General features: G+C 55.1%; 3 protein-coding genes across 6 annotated transcripts; 2 read left to right on the forward strand and 1 right to left on the reverse strand.

Moving 5' to 3' along the window:
* The first annotated feature begins 1,232 nt into the window (after positions 1-1,232).
* TAF6L (TATA-box binding protein associated factor 6 like) lies at positions 1,233-15,154 on the forward strand. Of its 4 annotated transcripts, none has more exons than XM_042904609.1 (12): positions 1,233-1,476; positions 3,250-3,309; positions 5,527-5,686; positions 6,136-6,222; positions 7,848-7,998; positions 8,138-8,188; positions 8,927-9,021; positions 11,101-11,175; positions 11,313-11,533; positions 11,864-11,996; positions 14,015-14,143; positions 14,275-15,154. In XM_042904609.1, the coding sequence occupies exons 2-12, from the start codon at positions 3,302-3,304 to the stop codon at positions 15,043-15,045; spliced, it is 1,881 nt and encodes a 626-aa protein (XP_042760543.1). In that variant the 5' UTR covers positions 1,233-1,476; positions 3,250-3,301; the 3' UTR covers positions 15,046-15,154. The 4 variants fall into 4 exon arrangements, with proteins under 4 accessions (XP_042760543.1, XP_042760542.1, XP_042760544.1 ...); XM_042904608.1 differs by lacking the exon at positions 1,233-1,476 and adding an exon at positions 2,434-2,510; XM_042904610.1 differs by lacking the exon at positions 1,233-1,476 and adding an exon at positions 2,489-2,510 and having other exon boundaries at positions 5,369-5,686.
* Positions 15,136-17,374, forward strand: TMEM179B (transmembrane protein 179B). The gene is made up of 5 exons (XM_042904613.1): positions 15,136-15,290; positions 16,185-16,372; positions 16,455-16,589; positions 16,733-16,811; positions 17,019-17,374. Exons 1-5 carry the CDS (start codon positions 15,195-15,197, stop codon positions 17,178-17,180), a joined length of 660 nt encoding a protein of 219 aa, XP_042760547.1. The 5' UTR covers positions 15,136-15,194; the 3' UTR covers positions 17,181-17,374.
* Positions 17,375-17,462: 88 nt separating this feature from the next.
* Positions 17,463-18,703, reverse strand: TMEM223 (transmembrane protein 223). Its single transcript, XM_042904614.1, has 2 exons — positions 18,300-18,703; positions 17,463-17,898 (listed from the first exon to the last, which is right to left on the reverse strand). Exons 1-2 carry the CDS (start codon positions 18,613-18,615, stop codon positions 17,606-17,608), a joined length of 609 nt encoding a protein of 202 aa, XP_042760548.1. The 5' UTR covers positions 18,616-18,703; the 3' UTR covers positions 17,463-17,605.
* Positions 18,704-18,775: the final 72 nt, after the last annotated feature.

Raw genomic sequence — 18,775 nt, forward strand, 5'->3', positions numbered from 1 at the left:
CGTGGGGTGTGGCAGCTGCCAGGAAGGTGTGTGCTGTGTGGAGAGGGGATTAAGTCCAGACGGTCTGGAGATGGTCTCCAGGCCTCTTCTTTTTAAGGTTTGTAACTGAAAGTTATGGCCTCTTAAAAAGGTCACAGGTAACAGGAGTATCTGCCTGGTAATGCTAATTTTTTTAAAAGATATTTTATTTTCGGGGCGTCTTGGCTCAGTTGGTTTAGCACCTGACTTTGGCTCAGATCATGATCTTGCGGTTCGTGAGTTCGAGCCCCACATCGGGCTCACTGCTGTCAGCTCGGAGCCAGCTTTGGATCCTCTGTCCCCTCTCTCTGCCCTTCTCCCACTTGTGCTCTCTCAAAAATAAAGCATTTTTAAAAATACACATTTTATTTTTGATAGCAAGAGAGCGCTTGAGCAGGGTAGGGGCAGAGAGAGGGAGACAGAGGATCCGAAGCAGGCTCTGAACTGACCGCAGACAACCCAATGCGGGACTTGAACTCATACTGTGAGATCATGCCCTAAAGCTGAAGTTGGCGACCTAACTGACTGAGCCACTCAGGTGCCTAATGCTAAATCTTTTACACACATTGCCCACAACAGTTCCACGAAGTAGATTCTGTTGGTCCACTTGATAGCTGATAAAACAGATTAGAGAGACGAAGTGTAATGCCAAGGGTACACAGCTAGTGAGTGGTGGAGCTTTGTTTTGTTTTTAAACTTGTCAGTCTGCCTTCAAAGCCATCCTAGCTCTTTTTGCCAGGCTCTAGGTGGCTGGGGAGTGAGTGGGACCCACCTTTCTCCTATCTGTGGTCATGTGGGTCTCACTACTGCTCTCGTTGGCCCCTGCCTCCCCTTGAGGCTGGGGGCAAATGGGCCCCAAAGTGCTTGAATACAGCTTTACTATATCCCTCAGGCCCCTGGGCCTTCTGTCATTGTGTCATGCCTTTGAGCTTGCCAATGGCTGTCCAGACTAACACCTCAGCAAGGAGAGCTGCCAGCAGCCCAGATCCTGCTGAACTGACCTCAGACTCAGGATGGTGGAGGAGGCCCTGCCGCTTCCCTTTATGCAGAGGTGGACAGACACTCCAGTGTTCAAGCACAGTACTGACACTACAGCAGATGTCATACTGACTATAACTGGAAGAGACTCAGCAGGGTCATAGTCTCCTTAGGTGGTGTTGCCATGGCAACCTCCACCACATCCATCTGGCCTTCCCAGCTCTAGCCTGGGAGGATCTTTTTTAGAGGCAGCAGCATCTTACCCTGAGAGGGAGGAAGGGCGAGGATGTGTACATTCACGCTCCTCCGCAGAAAACTCCTTTCTATAATGAATAGCCCATTGCAAACGACCTCATTTTGAATTAACATAAAGGAATTAATTCACTGTCTGCCTCCTGAGGTGTACAAGAAGATTCAACCTCAACTCTGCCAAGTGCTTTCACAGACATCATCTCACTTAATCTACAGTAACCCTGTGAAGTGAGTATCAGTACCCCATTTTGCACTTGGGCGAAAATATGGTTAGGCAATTTGCCCCAAAGCGATGGTAGAATTTGAACCTAGGTTGGTCTGACTCCAAATACTATCCGTAACCCACTAAACCCACTTGGTTCTGAATTGAGAGCTGTCCAAGTTTAGGAAAGCATGTGCATGTAAAGTGGTCAAGGAAATCGAGGCAGGTTAGGCGTTATAGTTGGCTTACTGAGGAAGGGTGCCGTAATGAGCACAGCCCTAGAGTCTGTATTTTGCACGTGAGCTTGTCCCAGTGAGAAGACTCTTCTGCCCAAAGAAAATACCTAGTGGGAGCCCCATCAGTCCTGCAGGTGATGTTGGAGGGGTAAATTGAGCCCCACCAAGTGGGCAAGAAAACTAATTTACACACCAAAGTTTAAAGCTTCGCTGCAGTCACATAAATGCAAATGCTTGGAAACTCAAAGTGCAGACGAGATCAAAAGAATAGAGACGCTTTCCTTGACAATACGCTTTTAAAACATACACAAGGGCACTTGGGTGGCTCACTCCGTTAAACGTCTGACTGCAGCTCGGGTCATGATCTCACGATTCATGAGTTCAAGCACCGCATGGGGCTCTGCTCACGGCTTAGAGCCTGGGGCCTGCTTCAGATTCCGTGTCTCCCTCTCTCGCCCCTACCCTGCTTGAAGTCTCTTCTCTCTCTCTCTCTCTCTCAAAAATAAATAAAACATAAAACACACAAAACCATACATACCAACTCTCAAAACACCCAAGAGCTGTTGCTTTAAGAAGTCCGACTCTTCAGCCTCACGTGACCCCCTGCGCCCAGATTCTTTTACAGCCCCTTAACAGAGGCCAATCGCGAGGCGGGAAGCCTGCGGGTGGGCGGGAACTTCGCAGGACGCTCGCCGATTGGTTGTGCTCCTGGAGGGCGGGGCCTGGGCTCAGAGAGAGGGAATTAGGGTGAGCAGGGTGAGTGGGAGCTGCCTTCGCCGCCACCGCCGTCCGGGTAGCCGCCTTTGCCGCGCCAGAGCCTTCAGGTGAGCAGGCCCTCGCAGGCCCAAGGACTCTCCGTCCCGCTGTGGGCCCCGCACTGACTAGCCTTAGCGCCGGCTCCGCTGGGGGCCCGCCCCCTTCGCTGACCACGTGACCCAAGTTCGGTAACCCCTGACCTCCTCCACCCTACCCCAGCACTTCTGGATCTGGGATGAAGGGAGGCTGGGTGGGAGGATGCGCTCCCCCGACGCCCGTGGCGGTCAGTTCCCACGCCACTTTACCAGTGTGGCTAGTGGCTGGGGATGCAGAGGAGAGGAGGTTGAGGAGGGGGAGACCTTGGTCAGAGCCAGGACTTTGTGGGTCTTAATATAGGCACATAATAAGGAAAGACCTTTGCCCGTGGGCAGGACTTCATGCTCCCATTTTACAGGCAGGAAAACAGAAACTTCAGAATTATCCATTGGCGGGCCTCCAACTCCAGTCTTCGGGCTGGAAATCCAGGCCTTGTCCCTCACACAGCCTACCGCTCTGATGACTAGGAACAGGAGTTGAGTCCCTGCTGCCTACTTAGTGCTCGCTGGATGTTCTCGGACAAGTCATTTCACATTTAACCTCTCTGAGCCTTGATTTCCTTGGCTGTGAAATAGACACGATACTTACATAACATCTGTCTCATTGTTACTGAGAATAAGATGAGGTATAAGCCATATAAAGCACCTAACTGTGTGCCTCAGGCATAGCATGTGCTTGGGAAAAATAGCTATTCTTTATTCGGTTTTGCAGCAAGCGTTTATTGAAGGAGTATTATGTGCTGACCCTGTGCCGGACTCTGGGGATGCAAAGGTGAGCAAACTGGCATGATCCTAGCTGGGCATGGAGCTTACAATATAGTGGGGAGGTGTTACCCACACAGTTACACAATTGTATAGTTACCAACTGTGCTAATCGCTTTGAAGGCCAAGTACTGGGACATTGTGGAGGTCTGAGAAGACTTCCCTGAGCAAGTGACATTTGAACTGAGATCTGAAGGAGCCACTAGGAGCCCACTAGACAAAGAGATTGGAGGTGGAGGAGGAGGAGAGTGTTTCAACTAGGGGAAAGAGCGTGTACGAATGTCCTGGGATCGGGTGTTTTGGGGGAAATGGGAAGCGGCCGTGGCGGGAATGCAGAACACGAGAGGGAAGGAAGTGTTGCAGAAGTCGATGGATACGCAGGGCTTTGGAACCATGGTACAGGCTTGTTCTTGATTCCAAAGGCAATGTAGGGCCACTGGGAGAAATGCGGGAGGCCGGGTTAGGGACCTGGAGGTTTTTGGATTTAGGGACCTGGAGGTCACTGGTGACCCAGAAGCACCTGGAACTGGGCCTTGCTGCCTGTGGTGCCGATGCCTCACTTTGGCCCTCGTGGGCCTGCCCTCTCGTTGTGGTGTCCGTCACTGGAATCGTCCATCAGTTGCTGTTTTTGTTGGGTTCTTATTCTGCCATATCCTGTGAACGGAAGAGCAGGTTCCTGCTGTTAGACCTCTAAGCCAGACTGGGGAAGATCAGACACATGGGCAAAAGCCCAGCTACTAAAAGCCTGACAATCCCTAATGGCATTTGGCGAGGAAGACCTTAAATGACAGACTGGATTTGCCTTAGCAAAGAGGAGGGGTGGGGGCTTGGAGTAGAGAGGGAGACGACCAGCCTGAGCACTGGTGGTGGAGCACCAGGCAGGCTGGAAGACTCTAGGCTGGTCTTACTGGGAGGAGGGATCAGCTTGAATAGCTGGGGGGATTTGGGACCAAATACAGAATGTCAAGCTGGGAGCCGCCTGGGTGGCTCAGTCAGGTGAGCGTCACGGACTTCAGCTCAGGTCACGATCTCACGGTCGGTGAGTTTGAGCCCCGTATGGGGCCCCTTGCTGGCAGTGTGGAGCCTGCTTGGGATTCTCTCTCTTTCCCTCTGCATTTCTCTCTCTCTCTCTCTCTCTCTCTCTCTCTCAATAAATAAAGAAAAATGTCAAGCTGGGGAGTTTAGACTTTCTTTTAGAACCAGCGTGGAGGGGCGCCTGGGTGGCGCAGTCGGTTAAGCGTCCGACTTCAGCCAGGTCACGATCTCGCGGTCCGTGAGTTCGAGCCCCGCGTCAGGCTCCGGGCTGATGGCTCGGAGCCTGGAGCCTGTTTCCGATTCTGTGTCTCCCTCTCTCTCTGCCCCTCCCCCGTTCATGCTCTGTCTCTCTCTGTCCCAAAAATAAATAAAAAACGTTGAAAAAAAAAAAATTAAAAAAAAAAAAAAAAAAGAACCAGCGTGGAAGTACTAAAGATTTCTGAGCAACGGAGTGTCAGGATACAAGTAGTGTTTTCATCAAGACTTAGTAGATAGTGGTGGTAGCAAGAATCAGAAGGAAGAAAACATGACTTTTTTTTTTTCTTTTTTAACGTTTATTTATTTTTGAGGGGGGCGGGCAGAGAGACGGGGACAGAGGATCCGAAGCAGGCTCTGCGCTGACAGCAGACAGCCCGATGCGGGGCTCAAACTCATAAACTGTGAGATCACGACCGGACCAGAAGTCAGACACTTAAACGATTGAGCCATCCAGGCGCCCCTGAAGTTTTTATTTGTAACTAACCATGGTAACATCTTCCATCATCCCTTTGGGTGGTGTTCTGGTCCTTGGCTTTTTCATACACCGTCTCGTTTTGGCCTCATAGCCACCCTGTGAGGTAGGGAGGGCAGCGGCGATTGCCTGTATCTTACAAGTTCGGACACCAGGGCACAAGCTGATGACCAGGGCTCTCAGTCACAGTCACTCAGGAGGTGGTAGATCATGGCTGGGACCCAGTTCTGTGAACCCCCTGAGGCCAGGCGCTTTCTCAGGCATCCCTGTTGTCTGACCCAGCTCGTCTGTTTCTTGTTCTTAGCCTCAGTTTCCTCGCCTGGACACTCCGAGCCTCTGCGGCTCCTTGTTCAGGGATTCTGGAACAAGAGCAGCGAGACTGGTTCAGAAGGCCTTGAAGTCGGGCTCCTGGGCCCTGAGAGAGACTGGGTGGCTTCTCAAACCTTCTCTCCTGGCTCCCAGCTCCGTCGGGGCCATGTCCGAGCGAGAAGAGCGGCGGTTTGTGGAGATCCCTCGGGAGTCAGTCCGGCTGATGGCGGAGAGCACAGGCCTGGAGCTGAGCGATGAGGTGGCAGCTCTTCTCGCGGAGGATGTGTGTTACCGTCTCAGAGAGGCCACCCAGGTATGCCCCCCTCGCTCCCCGCACCCCTCCCCGCTCCCCTTAGTCTCTCCTTGATGGCTGCCTCCCACAGGGATTTATTACACAGCTGTATTTGCGGCACCTGCTCTGAGCTCTGAGGGACAGAGGCGGTCCTTGCCCTCTCCGGAGCTCCCCTTTCAGCCAGTGGGGCTTCTGGCAAACAAAGTGCTGGCTGGGCATCGTCCCCCCCATTGCCCCTCTTCTCAACAGCCCCGCCAGGCAGGCCAGGCAAGTTCACACTCACATTCTGCGTGTGAGAAACTGGGTCCCAGAGAGGGAACGTCACACGGGGGGGTGCTGTCCGCACCAGAGCAGAGCCAGATTCCGGGCTTCCTGGTGTCCTCTTTGCCTCCTCCCCAGGCTGTCTCTCTTCCCCTGGGGACTCCATACCCCCTTCTCCCTGTCCCCTGACTTTGTTCCTCCCCTCCCAGAATAGCTCTCAATTCATGAAACATACCAAACGGCGGAAGCTGACTGTCGAGGACTTCAACAGGGCCCTCCGCTGGAGCAGCGTGGAGGTGAGTTGAGCGCGGGCTGCACAGGGCTCAGGTGGCACGACCCACCCCATGCCCAGCACAGACCTAAAGACCAAATGTGCACACAGGGGCAGCTCACAGAAACCACAGGGTAGGTGCCCGGGGGCCAGGAGGTTAGGGAAGCCTTGGAAGAACTGGGACTTGAGCCGGGCTTTAAAGGGAGGCTTGGGTTAGGCTAAGCCAAGAGAAGAGGAGACATTCTGGGTAAGGGAGGAGCCTGGGCATAAATGTGAGTATTAGACTGTCCTGCACAGTTGTTGTGGGGCAGGGACTTGAGGGAAGAAGATCATGTTTAGAAGAGAATAGCGTTGGGGTGCCTGGCTGGCTCCGGAGAGCATGTGACTTTTCTTTTTTGGTGGGGGGAGAGCACAGGCCGGGGAGGGGCAGTGAGAGGGGGACAGAGGATCCAAAGCGGGCTCTGTGCTGACAGCAGAGAGCCCGATGTGGGGCTCAAACTCACCAGCCGTGAGATCATGACCTGAAACGAAGTAGGATGCCTAACTGACTGAGCCGCTCAGGTGCCCCAGCATGCGACTCTTTTATTTTTTTTTTATTTTTATTTTTTTCAACATTTTTTATTTATTTTTGGGACAGAGAGAGACAGAGCATGAACGGGGGAGGGGCAGAGAGAGAGGGAGACACAGAATCGGAAACGGGCTCCAGGCTCCGAGCCATCAGCCCAGAGCCTGACGCGGGGCTCGAACTCACGGACCGCGAGATCGTGACCTGGCTGAAGTCGGACGCTTAACCGACTGCGCCACCCAGGCGCCCCCCCAGCATGCGACTCTTAATCTTAGGGTTGTGAGTTCGTTTGAGCCTCATGTTGGGCCTGGAGCTTACTTTAAAAAAAGAGGGGGAGGGCACCTGGGTGGCTTAGTTGGTTGAGCGTCTGGCTCTTAATTTCGGCTCAAGTCATGATCTCAGGGTCCTGGGAGCAAGTTATTCTGAGTGAGGAGCCTGCTTGGAATATTCTCTCTCTGTCTCTCTCTCTCTTTCCCTTTCCCTCTTTCTCTCTCCCTCCCCCCGCCGCCCCTCTCTTCTGCCCACATGCTCACACACGCACTCTCTCTAAAACAAAAAAAAAAAAGTTTATTTAATTTTTTAAAAATGCTTTTTGTTTATTTTTTAGAGAGTGCAAACAGGGGAGGGGCGGGAAGTTGGGGGGCAGAGAATCTGAAGCAGGCTCTGAGCTTTCAGCACAGAGCCCGATGTAGGGCTTGAACTCACGAACCCCAAGATTGTGACCGAAGCCAAAGTCAGACGCTCAACCAACTGAGCCACCCAGGTGCCCCTACATTAAAAAAAAAAAAAAAAATTATTAAAAAAATATAGTGTTTTCAAAGTTGGGTGAATGTTTGGAGGGCTGGCGGCAGTGGGTTGGGTCTCAGAGCCCGTATGGTTATGGAAGGACAGACCAGGCTCTACTCCCTGACCCCGTGAGTACCGGATGCTCCAGCCAAATTCCCGGCAATAGGCCTGAAGCCTCAGGCATCTCCCCTTTTCTCAGACTCTTGGATTTCCCTCAAACGTAGGCTCCCTGCCCTGGTCGGTAGATCGCCTCTTTCCTCCCTGGCTTCAGCCTGCCCTCCGATCCTCTCTTTGCTCAGGCTGTGTGTGGCTACGGATCCCAGGAGGCGCTGCCCCTGCGCCCTGCCAGGGAGGGCGAGCTCTACTTCCCTGAGGACCGAGAGGTGAACCTGGTAGAGCTGGCCCTGGCCACCAACATCCCTAAAGGCTGTGCCGAGACAGCTGTGAGAGGTGACTGCCGAGGTCCTGCATGGGGTGGGGACAGGAACTGGGCTGTCAGAGGAGGGGTGGGTGGGGCAGAACTCCTGCATGCGGTGGTGCTACGAGGGGCAGAACCCCCTTAGCTGACCGATCTGTGCTCTGGTTCTAGTTCATGTGTCCTACCTAGATGGCAAAGGGAACCTGGCGCCTCAAGGATCAGGTAAGGGGTAGTACGGGGAACGGGCTTTCTGGACTTTCCTTCCTTAGGAGCTAAGGGCGGGGGGGTGCTCCTGTACCTCTCTGCTTCTTTTTTTTGTTTGTTTTTAACTTTATTTTGAGAGAGAGCGCAAGCGTGAACAGGGGAGGGGCAGAGAGAGGCGGGGGAGAGAACCTAAAGCAGGCTCCTCGTTGCCAGCGCAGAGCCCAATGCGGGGCTCGAACTCATGAACCGTGAGATCATGACCCGAGCCAAAATCGAGTTGGACAAAAAACCCGAGTTGGGCGCCTAACTGACTGAGCCACCCAGGCACCCCTGTACCTCTGATTCTTCATCTCACGAGTATTTACTGATGCCCCGTTCTGAGTGGGCACTAGTCCCTGCCCAGAGGGCTCGGATTTGGAGCTATGAGCCCAGACCTGGGACCAGTCATGATGCCGGGTGTTGGATGCTAGCACAGAAGTCTGGGCGACTGGGTCCCCTGAGGGCAAGTGTCCAGGAGGGACTGAGGACTGAGCAGGAACCTGCGTGGCAGAGGACAGGTGGGAGGCACAGTACGGAGCACAGAGGCGTGGAAAGCCTGCAGGCTCAGGGCTGAGCAGGGCTGCTCCGAGGAGTTGGTGGCTGTGTGCTCTGGGAGTCCCGTGTGAACAGGCTTCTGGTGGGGAGGGGAGGGAGGGGAGCCGGCAGGTGAGGCTGGGCTGGGCTGACCCTGACCACCTCCTGCCCATCCTCCCACAGTGCCCAGCGCCGTGTCTTCGCTGACCGATGACCTTCTCAAGTACTACCAGCAAGTGACTCGAGCCGTGCTGGGGGACGATCCGCAGCTGATGAAGGTGAGCGAGTGGACCCGAATTGGGGCACAAAGTCCAGTTTTCAAATCCCCATGGAATTCGTTCTTTTTTTTTTTTTTTTTTTTAAGTTTATTTATTTACTTAATAAATCCCAAGCAGGCTCCACATGCTCAGCGCAGAGCCCGACACGGGGCTCGATCCCAGAAAGCAGGAGATCATGACTGAACCCAGAGCAAGAGTCAGACGCCTAACTGACTGAGCCACCCAGGCGCCCCCCACAGAGCTCTTTCAGGCCCCTACTTCCTGTCCACTGCACACACCTGATGTGGGTGGGAGCGGGGGTGCAGGGCTCTGAGGCCGCCCTCCTCCAGGACCGCCTTGCTCTGCCCACTCCAGTGGGAACCCCTGCTCTCCAGGGAACGGGCAGCTCAGCAGGGCCATTTTGGGGGGACTCGGGTGGTCAGTACCCGCACACCTTGATTCCAGAGCCTGCTCTCTGGGGTGCCTGTTGACTTGGGGCCGAGTGAGGCAGCCACGTTGCGGCTCTCATTTGTGTGGACTTGAGAGGGAGAGAAGGGAAGCGGAAGGAGCCGGGGTCAGGGTGCCCGGCCAGACCTGCTCGGAGAGACCCTGCCGCTTTAGCCTCTGGGACTCCGCAGGCTGCCTGTGGTCAGTCCTCCCGTGTCCAGAGTCGGGCGAGCGTTAGTTTGCTGGTCTGCTCCACGAGGTGGCCTCTCGGGGTTTCTATCCTTCTTCCCATGTCTGGCTGTTGCTCCCGTTCCTTAGGAGCTTGGCTCCGGTTCCCCAGGCACCGTGCCGATGGGATGGGTGCGGGGCTTGGGGGCTGAGCTCCTTTCCCACTAGTCTGCTGTCTGCTCTTGTAGTGCCTGAGCATAGGAGCTTTATCCAGAGGGGTCTGGAGGTCACAGGTAGTGGAGATTCAGGGTTAAGAGGACTTTTCTCATGTACTTAACTCTTTTTGCTGCTTATAAAAGCTGTATCAGCATGTTTATTATAGAAGTATTGTAATATAAAAGGGCACCTGGGCAGCTCAGTCAGTTAAGCATCCGACTTCGGCTCAGGTCATGATCTTGTGGTTTGTGAGTTCGAGCCCCGTGTCAGGTTCTGTGCAGACAGCTGGGAGCCTCGAGCCTGCTTCGGATTCTGTGTTTCCCTCTCTCTCTCTGCCCCTCCCCCGTTCATTGTCTGTCTCTTGTCTCTCTGAAAAATAAATACACGTCAAAAAAAATTTTTTTCAGGGGCGCCTGGGTGGCTCAGTCGGTTAAACGTCCGACTTCGGCTCAGGTCGTGATCTCATGGTTCGTGAGTTCAAGCCCCACATCAGGCTCTGTGCTGACAGCTCAGAGCCTAGAGCCTGCTTCGGATTCTGTGTCTCCCTCTTTGCTCCTCCCCCATTCTCACTCTGTCTCTGTCAAATAAAAAAACATTAAAAAAAAATTTAAAAAGATTTTAAAAAGAAAGTGAAAGTTTCCCATGGAAACATGTTTTCTCCCCCCCAAGTTTTAACTGTAATTTCTCTAGTATAAACCAAGGTGGTATTATAGTAAACATCTGGTTTTAGAACAAGTGCTTTTCTCAGTTAAAACCACGTTGGCCACTTAGGTTGTGGGCAGTTTTTATTATTACAGACTGTGCTGTGAGTGGGTATGTGTGTAAATGGGTAACTTTTATGGTGGGTTAAATTTATAGAAGTACACTTGAATAATCAAAGAATATGAACATTTACATTTTTTAAAAATTTATTTATTTTGAGAGAGAACATTTAAATTGTCATACATAAGAAGTAAACTGTCCTCTAAAACATGTCAGTTTAGGGGCACCTGGGTGGCTCAGTCAGTTGAGCGCCACACTTGGGCTCAGGTCGTGATCTTGCAGTTCTGTGGGTTCGAGCCCTGCATCGGGCCCTGTGCTAACAGCTCAGAGCCTGGAGCCTGCCGTGGATTCTGTCTCTCCCTCTTTCTGTGTTTCTCCCCTGCTCGCGCTCTATGTCTCTCTCTCTCAAAAATAAATAAAGATCTAAAAAAAAAAAAAATTTTTTTTAAATGTCAGTTTCTACTTGGGGCTGGAGGACCCAGTGCAGTCTGGCCTCTTCCTTTTCAGATCGCTCTCCAGGACCTGCAGACCAACTCCAAGATCGCAGCACTCCTCCCCTACTTTGTTTACGTGGTCAGTGGGGTGAGTGACGCGGCTGGGGCAGGGTGGGGACGGTTTGTGGGGAGATAACCGGGTAGGGCTCGTGGCAGGCGCCGTCGCGGCGGTGGGCTCCTACCTGCACCCTCGTGTCCCCCTAAGCGACCCTCTTCTACAAACAGGTGAAATCTGTAAGCCACGATCTGGAGCAGCTGCACCGGCTCCTGCAAGTGGCTCGGAGCCTGGTTCGGAACCCACACCTCTGCCTGGGGCCCTATGTCCGCTCCCTGGTAGGGAGTGTCCTCTACTGCGTGCTGGAGCCACTGGCTGCCTCCATCAACCCTCTGAACGACCATTGGACTCTTCGGGATGGAGCTGCCCTCCTGCTCAGCCACATCTTCTGGTAGCCGCTGGGCCTAGCTGAACGAAGGGTGGGGCTGTCACGGTGCCGAGGGGTTGCGTTCGGGGGCGGGTGAGACGTCTGGCTTCGAGGCCATGCGTTGAGGGGGCAGGGAGCCTCTTCCATTAGAGCTTCCCAGTCGGTGTGCCTCGGCACGCTGGGATTCTAGAGACGGACACCCGGTATCCCCAGGGTTGGGCCCTTCGGCCCTTCAGGTAGCCTTCGCTCCCCCTTAGCCTTCCTTGTCCACTTACCCCGGTGCGCCCCGACCGGAGTCCAGTTTAGGCTGCCCTGTGCCTCGTTCTCCTCTCTGACCGAATGCCGCTCCCGTAGGACACACGGGGACCTTGTGAGTGGCCTTTATCAGCAGATCCTGCTCTCCCTGCAGAAGGTGTTGGCAGACCCCGTGCGGCCTCTCTGCTCTCACTACGGGGCTGTGGTGGGGCTGCATGCCCTCGGCTGGAAGGTGAGGACCCCGGCCTTTCCCACACACAGAGCCGTAAGAGCTCCCATTTGTAATCAGAAAAATAGTATTTGTGTGTCTTTTATCAGGAAAATGGTATATGCTTGGGCCGCCTGGATGGCTCAATTGCTCAGGCATCTGACTCTTGATTTTGGCTCAGGTCATGGTCTCGACGGTTCGTGGGTTTGAGCCCCACATCGGGCTCCGCGCTGACAGCATGGAGCCTGTTCGGGATTCTTTCTGTCTCCCTCTCTCTCTGCCCCCCCCCCCCCCCCCCCCGCTTGCTCTCTCTCTCTCTCTCAAAATAAAAATAAATTAAAAAACTAAAAAAAAGGTATATGCTTGCTGTTGCCATGTACTGAGCTCTTGCCTTAGGCCCCACTATTTGATAGCTTGCCTTTCTGTGTATACATGTCTTATCCTTTCAGAAGTTCTACATGGCAGGTATTAGTATATCCCCACTTCATAAATTCCTGGCCATTCTCTGTTAATCATGTTAAGGAACCACCCCTCAATTCCTCTTGTAGTCAGGGTTTGTTTTTGTTTTTTTAATGCTTATTTATTTTGAGAGAGACAGAAGGAGCCTGAGTGGGGGAGGGGAAGAGAGAGAGGGAGAGAGAGAATCCCAAGCAGGCTCAGCACGGAGCCTGATGCGGGTCTCCATCTCACAGACTGGGAGATCATGACCTGGGCCAAAATCAAGAGTTAGGTGCATAACAGACTGAGCTACACAGGCATCCCCTTGTTTGTTTTGATAAGCTCTCAGACTGTCTTTGTAAATGTTGGCACCGTGTCTTTTTTTGTGGTTAGATATTTTATTTAACTACTACAGTTATAGAATTATTTAAGCTCTTATACTTGAGTCAGCTAAGTTGTGTTTTTCTCGGAACTTGTTGATTTAACGTTTTCATTTTTTTTTTTTTTTAACGTTTATTTATTTTTGAGACAGAGACAGAGCATGAACGGGGAGGGTCAGAGAGAGGGAGACACAGAATCCGAAACAGGCTCCAGGCTCTGAGCTGTCAGCACAGAGCCCAATGCGGGGCTCAAACTCACGGACCGTGAGATCATGACCTGAGCTGAAGTCGGCCGCCTAACCAACTGAGCCACCCAGGCACCCCGATTTAACGTTTTCAAATCCTCAGGCTGTGGATGCCTAACCAAAGAACTCTTAACGCATCAAAGCCTGTAACAGATGTCACATCCTCTGTGAAGTCTTTTTTTTTTTTTTTTTAAATAGAATGTGCAAGGGGCGCCTGGGTGGCTCAGTCGGTTGAGCATCCGACTTCGGCTCAGGTCACGATCTCGCGGTCCGTGAGTTCGAGCCCCGCGTCGGGCTCTGGGCTGACGGCTCAGAGCCTGGAGCCTGCTTCCGATTCTGTGTCTCCCTCTCTCTCTGCCCCTCCCCCGTTCATGCTCTGTCTCTGTCTCAAAAATAAATAAACTTAAATAGAATGTGCAAGAGTGAGAGGAGTGGGTGGAGGGAGAGGGAGGGAATGTTAAGCAGGCTTGTGACCTGAGCCAAAATCAAGAGTCCATCGCTTAACTGAGCCACCAAGGCCATCCATCCTCTGTGAAGTCTTAATTGCTTTCCTCAAAATTAATCACAGGATTAAAATCATATAATCGGAGTCCAGGCCTCGGATCGGTTGTTTGTTTTTGTGCAGGTGGTCTGAACTGAGTCCCAGTGTACATTTAAGCAATAGTACTTGCCTATTGACTGTATAGGGTTAATAGTTGGCAAATTAAATTTGTCTGTTAGCAATGGGCATTACCTATATCCTCTAGCCCTTGTCATACATGTCAGTGATAACAGGGTCACTTTACGTGGTCTTTGTACCTGACCTTCATTCTCAGTGCTTAGCCGAGGCTTGGGCATACAGTGGGTTCCAAATAAACGTTGGCTGAATACGCCAAGCTGAGAATTTCCTGTCAGAGGTAAAAGTACGTCTTCCGTGGGCAAGGGTACTTGAGAGGCAATAAGCAACAAGGTGCTTACTGCATTCCCTTTTCCCTTCCAGGCAGTAGAACGAGTACTGTACCCGCACCTGTCCACTTACTGGACAAATCTGCAGGCTGTGCTAGATGATTACTCCGTATCTAATGCCCAAGTTAAAGCAGATGGACACAAGGTCTACGGAGCCATTCTGGTGAGCGCCTGCCCCTTCCAGTCTCCCTTCCCTGGCGTGAGCTCAGCAGCTCACCTGCCTTAACTTTGGAAAACTCGACGGGCCCAGGTGCCTCCTAGTTCTTGCCTATCCTAGTCCCTCTGCTCTTACAGGTGGCCGTGGAGAGACTGCTGAAGATGAAGGCCCAGGCGGCAGAGCCCAGCAAGGGGGGCCCAAGCGGCAGGGGGTGCCGGCGCTCGGACGACCTGCCCTGGGACAGCCTTCTCCTGCAGGAGTCTCCCTCCGGGGGCAGCGCGGAGCCAGGCTTTGGGTCTGTCGTCCCGCCGCCGCCAGGAGGCGCGGGGCCGGAGGATCCTTCCCCGTCGGTGACCCTGGCGGACATCTACCGGGAGCTGTACGCCTTCTTCGGTGACAGCTTGGCCACCCGCTTCGGCACGGGCCAGCCCGCGCCCACCACTCCGCGGCCGCCCGGGGACAAGAAGGAGCCGGCGGCCGCTCCGGACTCGGTGCGGAAGATGCCGCAGCTGACGGCCAACGCCATGGTCAGCCCGCAGGGCGACGAGAGTCCCCGGAGCGGCGGCCCCGCGTCGGCCTCCGCGCCCGCCGCCTCTGAGAGCAGGCCGCTGCCGCGCGTGCACCGGGCGCGGGGGGCGCCCCGGCAGCAGGGCCCCGGCGCCGGCACCCGCGACGTCTTCCAGAAGAGCCGTTTCGCCCCGCGCGGCGCCCCCCACTTCCGCTTCATTATTGCCGGGCGGCAGGCCGGGAGGCGATGCCGCGGGCGCCTCTTCCAGACCGCCTTCCCCGCGCCGTACGGGCCCAGCCCGGCCTCCCGCTACGTGCAGAAGCTGCCCATGATCGGCCGCACCGGCCGCCCGGCCCGCCGCTGGGCACTGTCGGACTACTCGCTGTACCTGCCGCTCTGAAGCGGCGCTGGCCCCCCAGCCCCGCCCCCCGGCCTCTGTAAATAAAGCCCCTGTCGGAAGTGACGTCTGCGCGCTCGTGGGTCGCGCCGGATGAGGCGGGGCTTGGGCGGTTGGCTCCCGCGGCGGCGCTTCCTAGTGGCGAGGGCGCCATGGCGCTGCCCTGGTTGCAGCGCTTCGAGCTCTTGCTATTCACAGCTGCCTTCCTGTGCGGGGCCGTGGCGGCCGCGACGCTGACCCGGACGCAGGTGCGGGGCGGGGCCGGCCGTGGGGTCGGGTAGGCGGGGGCGGGCTGGCCGGGGCCGGCCTGGTGCCGTCGCGCTGCGCCTCGGAGCCGGGGCGTCGGGGGAGGCCCGGCGGGCGCCCGTCTGCGGCGGAGATGCACCGGCGCCGATCGCGCTCTCCGGCCCCGCCCGCCCACGTTGTTCTTCAAAGTCATTACCTGGCCTAGGGACGGGTCTTCCGGAGTGTCTTCCAGCACCACACGTAGCCGGGTCTGGTGGCTGCGGCTGCATCACCTTACCCTGGTTCTGAAACAGAAATCGGCCCGGGCCCTGCCTACACGTTTTAACTCAGGCACTTGTGCCGAGCTACGCCAGGAAATAAAGCATAGCGTAGCGGAGATGACCGAGCTTCCACACGATTGCAGCACGGTGTGTGAATGACAAAATACGGAGGTAGAAAATGCCCAAAGCAGGAGGGTTCCCCCCCCCCCCGCCCCCAGCCTGCAATCTTGCTAATAAACAGGCTCATTTAACCCTATAAGGCACGATTATGCCTTTTTCGTGTTTTTTTTTTTTGTTTTTTTTACAGATTAGGAAATATCGGAGATAGTTGAAGGTTACACAAGTTCTGGTTTTACTCTAGGCTTTCTGCAGAGGGGAGACCAGAACTTGTGAGGCATCTGTGAAGCTCACTGTCTTTTATAACCACCGCCTATTTCCTGATCCTTCTGTCCGCTGCAGGTTTGACTTCCCCAGCAGGCCCTCTCCTTCAGTCTACTGGCCCAGAAACAGGAACTGACAGTGCATAAATAACTTCCTAGGGTGGCCCTCTCCTAGATTATCCCTCACACCTGCCCGGAGCCTGCACCCAGGCTCTAACCTGAAATCTAGGTAGGACTCAGCAGCTTCTCTTCACAGGGTTCCTTCAGTAGCCACTGTCCCTTGTACGGCGTGGCCGCCCTCAATGGCTCCTCCCTGGCTTTATCCCAACCCTCGGCCCCATCCCTCTGCTACTTTGTGGCCGGGGTCTCTGGCCTCCTGGCCCTCTACTGCCTCCTGCTCCTGCTCTTCTGGGTCTACAGCAGCTGCATCGAGGACTCCCACAGGTGACTGCCCTACCCTGAGAGTCAGGGGCTGAGCTCGGGGAAGGCCCATTCCAACCACAAGGCTTGTTCTCTCCCTCCTCAGAGGCCCTACAGGGCTCCGCATTGCACTGGCCATCTCTGCTATAGCCACCTTCCTGGTCTTAGTGTCTGCCTGTATCCTTCGATTTGGCACCCGTTCTCTCTGCAAATCCATCGTCTCCCTGAACATTACAATTAGGTAATGGGAGAGGGAGGGAACCCTGGCTCGGGCTGACTGCCTTCCCTTTTTGTCCCTCTCAGTTCTCCTCTCAGAGGGCATCCGGGCACAGGTATGTTTGGGGTATATCCTCCCTTTCTCACCACCATCTTTTGACCTCACAGCTGCTCCGAAGCCCAGAAAATTCCATGGACACCCCCTGGAACCGCTCTGAAGTTTTACTCCAACCTATACGATGCTGAAGTGAGGTTCTGGGACATGAAAGACTAGGTGGAAACTCAGGGGTCCACAGACTCCTATAAGCATCTGTAGTTGTCAGGGTGCCCACCAGTGAGAGGCTGAGAGGGGCTGATGGGCTTGTTGACCTGACAGCGAGCAAATAGCTGTATGTGGGTGGAACTGGATTCAAGATGGCCACGTTCCTCACGCTCTTGTTCCTGTTTCCCACAGACCTCTTCTTGGGTGAATCTGGTATTGTGGTGTGTGGTCTTGATGCTTCAGGTGGTGCAGTGGAAGTCTGAAGCCACACCTTATCGGCCTCTGGAGCGGGGGGACCCCGAATGGAGCTCTGAGACAGATGTTCTTGTTGGGCCACGCCTTTCCCCTTCCTGAAGAGTAACCAGAAAATCCTTCCTGCAGCCAAAGACTCCATGCCCACGTGCCTACGGTCCTCTTGCCCCCACGTGGCCCTGTTTATACCGGGAGCCTGTTTTTCCCTCCACGAGGGAAACGTGACCATGGGCTCCCTCCACCTCTCTTCCTACAGCTGTTTTTGTACCAAAATATTAGATTACTTTTTTCCTTCATCTTGGTGCTGAGTTCTTGGTGTTGAAAGCACTGTCGGCAGGTGGATCGGAGGACGGGAGCGAAAGCCAAACAGACACGGAACCAAAAGTCAGAGGTACTGTCGGCTGCCTTTGGGATGACTGCTCTTTTATTTGCGGTTAATGAACCCTGGGCCCCCTTGGGTGACCCCCATCCCCGAGCTCCGGTTTTTATTCCCCTCTGGGAGGGGTGAGCCATCCGCAGTGGTCTCTTCACAAGCTGCGGTAGGCACCCACAGTGTTGTCAAAGAGTTTCGTGTTGGGGAAATGTCCAGCTTTGTCCAAGAGGAAGTAGAAGCGCCGGCCTTTGATCTTCAGAGGCAACATGGCAGGGACTTCACCACGGTGGGCCATGCAGGATACGTGGTTCAGAGGAACGGTGAAATGGGCACCCAAGCCAAAGGGAGCGTGAGTGGTGAGGGTCACCTGCTTTCCTCCAGCCAATAGCATCACTGAACGCACAGAACGGAGGGAGAAGAGGAGACCGGCACCAAGTACCAGGGTACCTGCAGGAAGAGCAAAGTTTGGGGTGGGGCATTTTCGCGGGAGAGCTAAGCAGGAACCTCTCCGGTCCCCCCAAATTAAAACAATTGCGACGATGGTAACATTTTTTGAGCTCCTCTTCTACCCCGGGGTCTTGTGTTCCGTCATTCCTTCCCAACAACTTTAATGTCCACCCCCATTTTAAAGACAAGGAGACGGGTCCAGAGCCGTGTAACTGCTCAAGCTCGCAGAGTGGGAGGCCGACCTCACCCTAGGCCTGTCCGAGAGCTTGGCTCAAGGCCCTCCCACCTCCAGTACTGCCCGCCTCGGAGGGCCGGGAGCCCCTCCCTGTCCTTGTCGGAGCAGGGAAGGTCGTGCCCAGCCACCCCACGTCCCCAAGGTGGGAAGCCAGCCCACGCCTCACCGATGGCGCCGCAGCCGAGCGCCAGGCCGTAGCGCCAGAGCATGGAGCGCAGGTCCGAGCGGCCGCGGTCCGGGAACTCCGCGTCTGGAGACAGCGGCCGGGCCGGGGGTCGGGCCAAAGCTGCCACGGCCAGGGAGGCCCAGAAGACGCCCTGGCCCGCGCAGAACAGCCCGAGGACCGCGAAGAAGCGGCCCCGTTCGTGCTCGAAGAGCAGCACGTCCCGCGGCGGGGCCGCGGCGTGCAAGGACCGGTGCACGGGCAGCGGCCGCAGCGCGAGGAGCAGCCGCACCGGCCACCGCCGCCCGGGCGCCGCCATTACTACGGCGGCGCTGCTTCTGGAGCGGGATTTCCGGCAGGCGGGCCCCGCCCCCAGCGCTCAGCTGCCCGCAGCCTGGGTCCAGCCCCGGGAGGGAGGGGAGGACGGGGGTGGGGGTGGGGCTGCCCGCCAGGCTCCGCCCCCGCGCCCCCTCCTGGCA

Source organism: Panthera leo, chromosome D1 (assembly GCF_018350215.1).
Source record: "Panthera leo isolate Ple1 chromosome D1, P.leo_Ple1_pat1.1, whole genome shotgun sequence".
In the NCBI taxonomy this organism is placed as follows: domain Eukaryota; kingdom Metazoa; phylum Chordata; class Mammalia; order Carnivora; family Felidae; genus Panthera; species Panthera leo.

Coding starts and splice junctions, on each gene's coding strand:
- TAF6L (XM_042904607.1), top strand. CDS start 2,678: ATGAAGGGAGGCTGGGTGGGAGGATGCGCTCCCCCGACGCCCGTGGCG. Junction 5,687..6,135: donor GTCTCAGAGAGGCCACCCAG/GTATGCCCCCCT, acceptor CTCCCCTCCCAG/AATAGCTCTCAATTCATGAA. Junction 11,176..11,312: donor TTGTTTACGTGGTCAGTGGG/GTGAGTGACGCG, acceptor TTCTACAAACAG/GTGAAATCTGTAAGCCACGA.
- TMEM179B (XM_042904613.1), top strand. CDS start 15,195: ATGGCGCTGCCCTGGTTGCAGCGCTTCGAGCTCTTGCTATTCACAGCT. Junction 16,590..16,732: donor TCCCTGAACATTACAATTAG/GTAATGGGAGAG, acceptor TTGACCTCACAG/CTGCTCCGAAGCCCAGAAAA. Junction 16,812..17,018: donor CCAACCTATACGATGCTGAA/GTGAGGTTCTGG, acceptor TGTTTCCCACAG/ACCTCTTCTTGGGTGAATCT.
- TMEM223 (XM_042904614.1), bottom strand. CDS start 18,615: ATGGCGGCGCCCGGGCGGCGGTGGCCGGTGCGGCTGCTCCTCGCGCTG. Junction 17,899..18,299: donor GCTCGGCTGCGGCGCCATCG/GTGAGGCGTGGG, acceptor CTCTTCCTGCAG/GTACCCTGGTACTTGGTGCC.